The sequence below is a fragment of the Brachypodium distachyon genome, chromosome 2 (assembly GCF_000005505.3).
Source record: "Brachypodium distachyon strain Bd21 chromosome 2, Brachypodium_distachyon_v3.0, whole genome shotgun sequence".
NCBI lineage: Eukaryota > Viridiplantae > Streptophyta > Magnoliopsida > Poales > Poaceae > Brachypodium > Brachypodium distachyon.
In genome coordinates, this window is record NC_016132.3 from 44,666,754 (window position 1) to 44,677,247 (window position 10,494).

Consider the following 10,494-nt stretch of genomic DNA (forward strand, 5'->3'; position numbering starts at 1 on the left):
ACTTGTGTTAAAAAAATAGGGATACTTACCTGTAGTTATAATTTTTATCACATGTGTGAGTAATTTTTGATCAAAGCATTGTAAAAAACGAAATACTCCAATTTTGAAAAGGAGAGAGTAAGAAACATCCAGCACCATCAATACCGAGGCTAAAGGCCGCTGCAGAGGATCCGATGACGCCGGAGAGAATTTGATGACCAGCGACAGCTGTGTCCCGGCATACACCAAGAATTTGCAGACCCGATGGAGATTTATAAAGTGCGCAAAACAACACAGAACTTGGGGGAGGACAAAGACACAGTGAGGACGGGTCGTGGCCGGTGGCCTGGGGGAAGCAAAAGATAGTGGCCAAGTCTGTCCTCGAGCCAGCCTAAATCCATGCACCTTGTTTCTGTTCTGTGTCATGCTTATACATGCAATTATTCTATTCTGTCAGTTGACCTTATCCTGCAGACCAGCACATTGTTTCTCTCATCTCCCTCTCTCACTCTCTGCCTCCTTCGATCTCCCCTCCTCGCTCCCATTTCACCATTTTCACATAGTAGGAACGAGAATCTACCACACCATTTTCTTTAATTGCTTTCTCCACCCGTTTCTCCTTGCCTTCTTCCTGATCCAGCCTTTAATGCCATACCTGCAACATCCACTACCTTACCCCCTTTTACTCCCATCTCTCTCTCTCCCCCCTTCTCTCTCTGGTGTTTCCCTTTCGCCATTGGTGCCACAGGTTGGATTCTTGCTCTGCTGCACTGGGTTGGTTCTGCTTGCATTTTCTGATCTCAAGTTTGTAGCTTCATCAAGTGTGTCTGTTATGGGTCTTAATTTCGCCTTGTTCTTGGTTCTTTCCCTTTTTGTGCGTTTCAGGTCCTTTGCTTGTGCTTGAGGGATGAGTAGATGGAGGTCTTCTTGCAGAAATAGGTAAGCTTACTTTCTTCTCAAGTGATGGTACTGCTGTACTGGGATAAAATATCTTCTTTCCTTTTTGACTGTCAATTGTATTTCCTGCGGTCTGCTTTATATCGACGCATTTAAAAAAAGTGTGTTTTCTCTTGGGAGCAATTGCTGTATGGAGCAGAAATCGTGAGTAGTTCGGCTCTATTTGCTGGGGTAATCCAAGAGATGTTTTTTTCCTTATTCTTTTCCGAGCAAAGAGACGGCTGTGTTTACACATGAGATGTGTTGATTGTTCCAATGCGACAACAGCCGAATGGTATATTTAAGTGCCTTCCTCTCGTTCTGCAGGGAGAAGAGTTCAGTTACCGATGCCTAGTAGGGGATCTACTTCGACACAGCAGAGCTGAATTTCGCAAGATACTGTAGAATTTAGCACGTCGCCACTATGGGTTCAACCGATCTGAATTCAGAGATGACGAGGACGGTTCTTGGGCTCACATTGTGGATTTGGATTGCAATTGGCGTAGTTGCTCTTCTTGTGGCCATTCTGTTGATGATATGTATCTGGGTGGCGTCCCGTCGCAGGACAAAGAGAACAATTGACAACATGACCCAGACACAGATCCCCATCTACTCCAAGGAGATCCCGGTCGACAGGGTTGGCGGCGGTCGCAGCCTTGCACAGACGATGCATGAACGTGAGCAGCCTAGCTTCCCGCCGCAAGACAAGCACGCAAACCGGGAGCCGGGTAAGACGCCGGGGCATATGGCATTGAGCAAGTCGTCAGATCATGATAACATGAGCCAGGGAAGCTCGGTTTGTAATGTGGACCGTGGTGGCAGCGTGCATTCTGGTGAAGATGGCAGCTCAGGGCAGCATGGTAGAAAGCCATATTCTCCTGCAGCGTTTGTGTCAGCGTCACCTCTGGTTGGCCTTCCCGAATTCTCTCATCTCGGTTGGGGACATTGGTTCACTCTCCGTGACCTTGAATTTGCCACCAACCGTTTCTCAAAGGAGAATGTGCTTGGAGAGGGTGGTTATGGGGTCGTGTATCGCGGGCGTCTAGTGAATGGAACTGACGTTGCCATCAAGAAGATCTTTAACAACATGTAAGCTCACTTTTGTTTGTTACTGCTCTGATCCTATATGCTTATTCCAATCTAATTCGCCTAGTGCATCATTTGCAATTTTGCATCATCACTGGTTTTACAGGGGTCAGGCAGAGAAGGAATTCAGAGTGGAGGTTGAGGCCATTGGCCATGTCCGACATAAGAATCTAGTTCGTCTGTTGGGATATTGCGTCGAGGGAGTGAACAGGTATGTCAATAGCCAGGCTTCAATCAGTTGTCAGTAATTTCTTTGAGCAACCTATGCAGTTCAGGAGAACTGACCGGAAAATGTTTGTTCATTAAGCAAATTAACACTTGTTCTGACTTACATATGTACTTTATACTGCGTTAATTCGAATGCAGCAATCTGCTGTTCAGTTTGTGTAAGGAGTACCTAAAATAACCCTTGATAAATCGATATGGAAAATACAACTTCAGTTTTTGTTTCTTTCTTGTTAAGTGGTTTTACTATATCAAAAAAAATCCTAATGTTTTTACATCTTTATTTCTGGAAACTAACAACTAAGTACATCACCTAGTAAACATTCTTAGTTCCTGTGTCGCTGAACTATTGTACAGCATAAACTATTAACCTATTGTACAGAATTGGAGCATCATGAGGTATTTTGTAGGCTTGTAGCCTCGTATGCTATGCTAGGGACCATAATTGTATCTAAATTTTGCACACTCCCCCAATTTAGTGACAGTTGATGTCTTTTTGGTCTGCAGTCATTGCTCTCTGAGGGAAAAAAAATGGCATAACTTGCGTAGAAATTTGTACTCGTATCTTTACAAGGCACCACAGTAACAATATAATGGTGATTTATTTCAATAGGATGCTGGTTTATGAGTTTGTGAACAATGGTAACTTGGAGCAGTGGCTTCATGGAGCTATGCGTCAGCATGGTGTTTTTAGCTGGGAAAATCGTATGAAGGTTGTTATAGGCACTGCAAAAGCGTAAGTTTCACTAGCTTTTCAGTCTATAAGATACGCATACACTGTGTATGTCTAAATTTATTTGATTGCAGACTTGCTTACCTTCATGAAGCAATAGAACCAAAAGTTGTCCATCGTGATATTAAATCAAGCAACATCTTGATTGATGATGAATTTAACGGCAAGGTCTCTGACTTCGGATTGGCCAAGATGTTGGGGTCAGATAAAAGCCACATTACTACTAGAGTGATGGGAACATTTGGGTATTGTCTTCAGCTTATTTATCCTTTTGTTGGTCTTCTGCATTATTACTTTATCATGCTTAAATGAGTTTAATATATTTCTCATCTTTTTTTCTTTTTTTAGATACGTTGCACCTGAATACGCTAATACGGGGATGTTAAATGAAAAGAGTGATGTTTATAGTTTTGGTGTTCTCTTGTTGGAAACTGTGACTGGAAGAGACCCTGTTGATTATAGCCGCTCTGCCAATGAGGTAAATGATTTGATGTTGTTTATTTCGTTTTCTTGTTTTCCTTCTGTTCTTATGTGGATCCTACTACACCATTTATTTCTTGGAGAATGTCCAGATTACACCCTTGGTGTTTCGGGCTCTTGAACACTGAACTTTAAAACTAGGTATTTTGCATCCTAATTTTCAAATGCTAGAGCACCTTGGTTGATGGTGTGGCGATAGCTTCACAAAGAAAATATAAGATAGCCTTAATTTTCTCTCTTCTCATCAGTTCCCTTTCCAGTCCTATTGGAACTACACCACCATGGAAGATTGGAAAACATTGTTGAAGGTGGATATAGTGTCCCCCATGAAAAACATTCAGTATCCTAGAGGTGGAGCTCCTTACAGATCTTCCTTTGTAAGCATCAATGGCCAGGCTACTGCTGTGTACGATCACCAGAGCAGAATGTGCCACCAAATTGCTGCTGCTTGCCAAATTTTGCAGTGTCGATATGTCTTCCTCAGTCTATTGTGACCCTCAACCTCCCACTCATTTATTTCTTCCATGGCTGATGGGAAGAAGGGCGAGAGAGGCGGTAGCTTGCTTCGTGCAGATGAGGCAGACATCATGGTGTAATGACTCACAAAGCTGCACACGTGTCATGTGTGGCTTCATGACAGGCTATCGACAGGTTGCGTTGCCAGCCTGCCAGTTAGAGACAAGCAATGCTCAGTGCCAAAATATATATGTTGCTTGCACCATGAGACATCACTAGGGCATCAAACTGACCGGCGATCCTAGGAGGCCAGGACCAGCCACTTGATTCATGTACGATGGAGGATGGAGGAAAACATATAGCATTTTGTGATTTTTAGTATAGCCCATTGGTTGACTATGTTGAACAAACTTGTACATCCTTCTATGCGGCAAAGCCACTCCACGTCATTAGTCATGGTGGCAAAACAACCTCCAGTTCCAGGCTTCCAGCCATTGGAGTTACATGATCTGATAGTAAGGTTTTCGGTGTAAAATATAGGGTTTTGAAGTTCTGTTCTCCAAGTGATGGTTTTTATTTTTGACTTTTTGAGGTTTAGAGGTTTGTACGGCCTGATCAGTGAAGCTCCGGGGGTAAATTAAACTAGAATGCCAATTAAACTATATGTTTCCATTGAATGCCAACTAAACTATATGATAGTCTAGTATTGTGCCCATGAGAAAACTTGTATCAGTTTTTACTTTTTCCTGGCTATTATGATTTGTGATTCATTTAATCCAGTAAGTATTTAAAGTTTCAAAAGGATCAGTAAATAGTTTTGTCCAGATGATAACAAACCCTCTCATTAGGTCAATCTTGTTGAGTGGCTCAAAATGATGATAGCCAACCGGAGAGCAGAAGAAGTGGTTGATCCAATCCTAGAGGTTAGGCCAACTATTAGGGCTCTTAAGCGAGCTCTGTTAATCGCACTAAGGTGTGTTGATCCTGACTCTGAAAAGAGACCTAAGATGGGTCAGGTTGCTAGGATGCTCGAGTCTGAAGAAGTTCCATATCGAGAGGTAACGATTGAAAAGCTACTCCACTTTAACGTATACCCTAAGCACATGATTTGGCTAACATATCTCCATTTCGAAAAGGATCGGCGAAACCGGAGGAGTCGCACAGGAAGCATGGACATCGAGTCTATTACGGAGGGATCGAATTCTGCTGAATTTGCAAACAAGGTAGAACGGACTGGCAGCTCAAGATCAGACCGGTCTCAGTCATGACTGAGCCTGATGTTTACAAATGCATCTTACACCGTGAGCACTCCTGTTCATTGATCATTCTGAGAAATGATGCTATTCACCGAGGTGGTTACTGAACCCTAGTAGGAAATATTAGTAGGTTAAGGAAGGCACGCCCAGATTTTACTAGCTAAGATTTAGGCCGAGCTATTAGGTCGAGCAGAAGCATTCTTGGAGGAAGAATTTCCTGGTCTTTGGTCATTTTTTTGTGTGTGCTGTATAGGTATGTGTTGGTGCCTGGGATGATCATACTTATGATCCATGATGTTCCTTCAGTTTGTGGAAGTGGACCGTTCTTGATTTCCTTTTGGTTCTTTGATTGCTGCTATTTCAGTTTTTACTTGTTTTTTTTAGAGTGTTTGCTTGTTTATGTGTTTCCATAGTGCTGCAGAACAGACTGGTGTGAACTGTCAAGTGTCCGTTTCTCCAGCAATCTACCTGGGGTGAGTTCATTGACTGAATCAGCCAAAAGTTACATGGTTCATTTGGCTGAACATGTTGATTTGACTGACTTCTGCCTAGAACTAAACTGTCGCGTTGTCCACGCAAATTGCTCTCGAACTGAAGAGATAAATAATACTCCATATTTGAACTGTATTGATTATTAGTACTGCCTCTGTTCTTAAATTCTTGTCGTCGTTTTAAGAACGGAGGGAGTAACAATCTGGTGGCGAGGGTGACTGACAGTCTGGCACGATGTTTCCTGTTTCAGTCCATTTGCTATCTTCAAATGTTTTGGCTTCAGTTCAGATCCGAGAATCCAGCTTCCAAAGCTTTGCCTCGACTGGTACAGGCTTCTGTTTTGCGGCATGGTACAAGCTTCAACTCAAAACTGAATTAAACCGTGAGATTTCAAATCACATCGAAGATTTCAACTGAATTAATCCTTGATATTATTAAACGAAGTATCAAAACATCATCCAGTATTACATCTCAAGATTGTTAAAAAAAGAAGCAAAACAGGTTGAAAAGAAATGATCTATTATCTAGCCTACGCTCGGTGCGCCACCCAAACCGGATGTAGAACTCCCGTTGCACCCAAATTCCATTGAATTCTTGGCCCTCGATGAAAGCAGTGGGAAAAAGTACGGAGCCAGAACGCATTCTTGGCCCTCGAAGAAAGCAGTGGGAAAAAGTACGGAGCCAGAACGCAGCCTGATAGACCACCTGCAAAAAGTTGGAAGCTTTCTTGTTGTTAAAAACCAAATCATTTCTACACTTCTAAATAGACCAACAAATCGCACAAGACCCAACAAGAATGAGCTATTTCAGAGATTTCTCCATTTCATGGAGCCAACAACCGAATAAATTCGAGATGCAAGTGGGAGGTGGAAGATTAAAAGTCACAAAGACAACTCTCCACACCAAAGGCGCCATCGGACAATCTAAAAACAAGTGGTGGATAGTATTATCTTGATCGCAGAAAACACATCTTTTGCGACCTACCCAAATTTTTTTAGCCAAGTTATCTTTAGTAAGCACAACTCCACGACACATAAGCCATGCAAATGTTTGACTAAAATACACCCGCAGTCCTAATATTATTGACAAGGTGTCAAGTTAGTTCTAAAATTACTAAACTGCATATTTATGTCCTAATTTTTTTAGAAATGTGTCATGACAGGTCCTAAGCTCGTCCAAGAACGTTTGACCAGCCTACATGGCGCGCTGACCGAATACACGTCAGCTAAAGGGCCCGCTGGGCATGACTGAAGTTATAAAATTAGATTAAATACACCCTAGCACCGCGAATACTGAACGTTCCACCGCCTAGCACCGCCCTCATCGCTACACGAGCTCATTGCCAGCACTCCTCCGGTTCGCCGCCAAGCACCCCCAACAACTTAGTAGCTACCCCTAAAACCCAGCAAGCCACCCCAATTCTCTACTCTCCCTAGCCGCAACTCTGGTGACTCGCCTGCAAGAACCGCGGCGATGGGTGAGACAACACAGTATTTCATAGAGCCAATTATGACAACAGGCGGCTTAGCCGACGTGTATTCGGTCACGTAGGACGGTCAAACGCTCCTTATCGAGCTTAGGACCTCTCGTAACCCACTTAACAAAAAATTATGACCTAAATATTCAGTTTAATAATTTTAGAACTAACTTTGCACCTCGTCAATAATATTAGGACCGCGGATGCATTTTTCCTCACGTCACTTATGTCCAACGGGCTCTCTGGCTAACGTGTACTCAGTCCACGCGCCACGTAGGCCGGTCAAACGCTCCTGGACGAGCGTAGTACTTGTCGTGACACACTTAGCAAAAAATTGGGACCTAAATATGTAGTTTAGTAATTTTAGGACTAACTTGACACCTCGTCAATAATGTTAGGACCGCGGGTGTATTTTACTCCAAATGTTTTGTTATCTTATCTAAATGACGTGAGACACATAAGAAAAGATGGCCTTATCAATCATTGTACATGCCCTCAACTCCTACACAGGCATACATGTATGGATTATGGATCGTGCATTTTCATACCCGCACCTGCTTTACCTGACGGCTATAGAATTTTCTGCATTTGCATACTCATGGATAAAAAATTGGACCAAAAGTTTATTCTTGAAGGGATTTTACCCGACGTTTACGTGGGTGATGGGTATCCATTGTCAAAAATGACCAAAAGTGCCCCGCAAAAAAGAAATAGTAACATTAGCATCACATCATTCCACTAACCATTTTTTGAACAAGGGCACTAAATATTGACTTTGACTTTAGTTTGCGAAGTGATTACTGAAATAGAATTTTATGCAATTACTGGACACGCATTTGCTACCTGATTAGGTCAGAAACTGAGTCTTTGACATTTGAGTATGTTCGGCACTTGGCTGCTCGGCAAGCTAACAGGACTAAACAGTAGCATCACATCATCCCACTAATTAACCATGAGCTTCTAGAAACCAAAAAGCAATCATCCGAAAAGCCACTTGCCTGTTGGCGTCATCCCTCCTGTCATCAGAGTCAAACGATATTTTTAGTACTCCATCAGAGATGATGAGCCGATCAACAGCTTCCCTAAATTAATTTGGCTTGATCCCCACGGCGGCAAACTCCAGTAATTATCAAACATGAATAATGAGCCTGGCTTACATACACACCAATACTATATCCAAGGTCTTCTCACCTCCTTCCCCAAGCCATTGCAGTGGCAGCGTCAGCAGTTTTGACTTGTCGCTTCAGGTCGGAATCTTCCAGGGAAAACCCAAAAGGCCTGAAGACTGCCGTCAGGCTCACCACCAGGCCTTGTTTCTTGACCAGGCGTAGGGTTTGACTTTGAACCGTCTTCCTCTCGTGTTGTTATTTGCCTTTCGCGTCTCTTCCTCTCCATTTCCGTCCATGTACACTGGAATTCTGGCTGCATCGCAACATATAAAGCTGGGCCGAGAGGCGGAGGAGGTCAGAAAGTGCAGAGAGCGATAACAAGCAAGAAACTCAGAAGTGCAGAGAGCGGTAACAAGCAAGCAAGCAAGAAAGCGACTGATCTCGGAGACTCGGGGGCGGAGAATTACAGTATATCGTTTCGTTTCAACTTGGAATATTTCTGATGGCGCGCGGCAAGGTGCGGGAGTGGATACGGAAGCGGGCGATGCCGAGGAAGGCGTCGTCGGCCGCCGGGCGCTGGAGCAGTAGTGCCAGCGGGGCGTCGTCGCCGATACTAGGAGAGGCTGCTGCCAATGGTGCGGCGGCGGCGGCGCCGGTGACTTCGAAGGTCCGGGCGGTGAGCGCCTTGTCGACGGCGCTGCGGTGGCGGCTGCGGGTGAACAACGTGCTGGCTGCGCTGTACGAGAAAGTGGTGTACCACCTGCTGTGGCTGGTCGAGTCCGTGGTCATGGTGTCCAGGCTCTGCTTCTTCCTCATGCGCTTCGGCTTCAAGCAGCTCTGAATCGAGGGGAAGACCAGACGGGACAGCGTGATTCTTCTTTGGTTGGCTGATTTTTCATTTTTGTTTCTGTTCTTTTGTGCAAAAATTTGATTGCCATTCTTCAGTGGGTTTCGACCCTGTAAAAGCTGTAAATGCCCTCGGCCCCTCTTGTGTATAAAAGAGAGAAATCCATGTCCTGGTTCCAATTGGAAATGTATCAGCGCTTCTCATAACTTGTTCTGGCATGACATTTGGATTGCCCTCGACTCCTTGTCCTTTGCCCTCATTTTGGCGTGCGGTGTAACAACTACAAAAGCAGACTAGTGCTACGAACTCTGCATTGCACGTCATTGGGATCAACTTGCTTTGTTCAATACTCGGTAGCCAGTCCGCGCCCACAAAACGCTTAAACTCAAAGACTTTTCTTTTCCAAAAAGATTTGACAGGTTCGCAGCGGAATCAAATTTGACATGGTTGCTACGACTAGTCGCGTAGTACTGGCTGGCTAGCTAGCTAGCCGAGCCGGGGGACGTGGAGTGCGGCACAAGACCACGTATCGTGCCCCCAAAGGGCTGCTATAATTTGTTCTCCACTCGGATCCTTCGGACATCCGAATCATTGATCTTCTAAGGCACCGCGTCGGATCCAATGGCCAAAACGTTACGTGCCGCCAACCTTTCTTGTGTTGCCCTCATGCTTATCTAAATTAATACGATCAGATTCACCCTGTTAATTAGGGTGCTTATACGCGTTGTACCGAAGCTACTGCCGAAAGAACGAATAAATCCCCTTGTCAAAGCCCTTTATGATAAACTTTCCTGGATTTGGGAAGTTTTTCTTTCACGGTATCGGGATCGTTTGCTCGATTTCTCTGATTTGATCGCTACTTATGGGCGTGCGTTCAAAGGATACAATCAGGGATTCGCAAACAAAAATGGGAATTCGTAGTCACTTTTTCCTATCGCGTAAAAGCAATAGAGGTTGGGATACATCTATCTCTTCGAAGCAACCTCTTTTGGATTCTTAATACCACCGTTGCAGTAGAATACCATAGTGGCGGCATTTGAAACCTAGCCAATTGAACTTCTTATAATTTTCCGATACTTTTGCTTCTTGCATGATCATACTCTTCTAAACCATGTACTCTCCCCGTCCTTAAATTCTCGTCGTGGCTTTAGTTGACTAAAACCACTAAAACCATGACGAGTATTTAGAAGCGGAGGGAGTACAACACAAGATCAGGTTTTCCTCGCAAAAACTCACACAGAGCTAAAATATGAAAACTCCAGCACAGGTATGCACCCACATCAATTTTTTCTGCATTCGAATATATTACTCCCTCTGTATGACGTATAATTTTCGTTGACTGTCAAACTTTTTAAGAAAAAAACAAAAACTAGATACTACGAAAATACATTTAATAAAGAATTAGCATTTACAATGCC

At 43.8% G+C, this 10,494-nt stretch overlaps 2 protein-coding genes across 2 annotated transcripts; both read left to right on the forward strand.

The window, feature by feature from the left end:
* The first annotated feature begins 299 nt into the window (after positions 1-299).
* Positions 300-5,534, forward strand: LOC100843875 (probable receptor-like protein kinase At2g42960). The gene is made up of 9 exons (XM_010233758.3): positions 300-753; positions 865-918; positions 1,243-2,004; positions 2,108-2,212; positions 2,840-2,962; positions 3,034-3,204; positions 3,308-3,437; positions 4,744-4,953; positions 5,032-5,534. Exons 3-9 carry the CDS (start codon positions 1,340-1,342, stop codon positions 5,161-5,163), a joined length of 1,536 nt encoding a protein of 511 aa, XP_010232060.1. The 5' UTR covers positions 300-753; positions 865-918; positions 1,243-1,339; the 3' UTR covers positions 5,164-5,534.
* A 2,691-nt stretch (positions 5,535-8,225) lies between these two features.
* On the forward strand, positions 8,226-9,282 carry LOC100844176. The gene has a single exon (XM_003569364.4). The coding sequence runs from the start codon at positions 8,732-8,734 to the stop codon at positions 9,068-9,070; it is 339 nt and encodes a 112-aa protein (XP_003569412.1). The 5' UTR covers positions 8,226-8,731; the 3' UTR covers positions 9,071-9,282.
* The last annotated feature ends 1,212 nt before the right edge of the window (positions 9,283-10,494 follow it).

What these genes read in the sequence shown, in the direction of transcription:
- LOC100843875 (XM_010233758.3), top strand. Translation starts at nt 1,340, where the DNA reads ATGGGTTCAACCGATCTGAATTCAGAGATGACGAGGACGGTTCTTGGG. An exon ending in ATAGCCGCTCTGCCAATGAG is followed by an intron (nt 3,438 to 4,743) that starts GTAAATGATTTG and finishes CCCTCTCATTAG; the next exon opens with GTCAATCTTGTTGAGTGGCT. An exon ending in AAGAAGTTCCATATCGAGAG is followed by an intron (nt 4,954 to 5,031) that starts GTAACGATTGAA and finishes CATTTCGAAAAG; the next exon opens with GATCGGCGAAACCGGAGGAG.
- LOC100844176 (XM_003569364.4), top strand. Translation starts at nt 8,732, where the DNA reads ATGGCGCGCGGCAAGGTGCGGGAGTGGATACGGAAGCGGGCGATGCCG.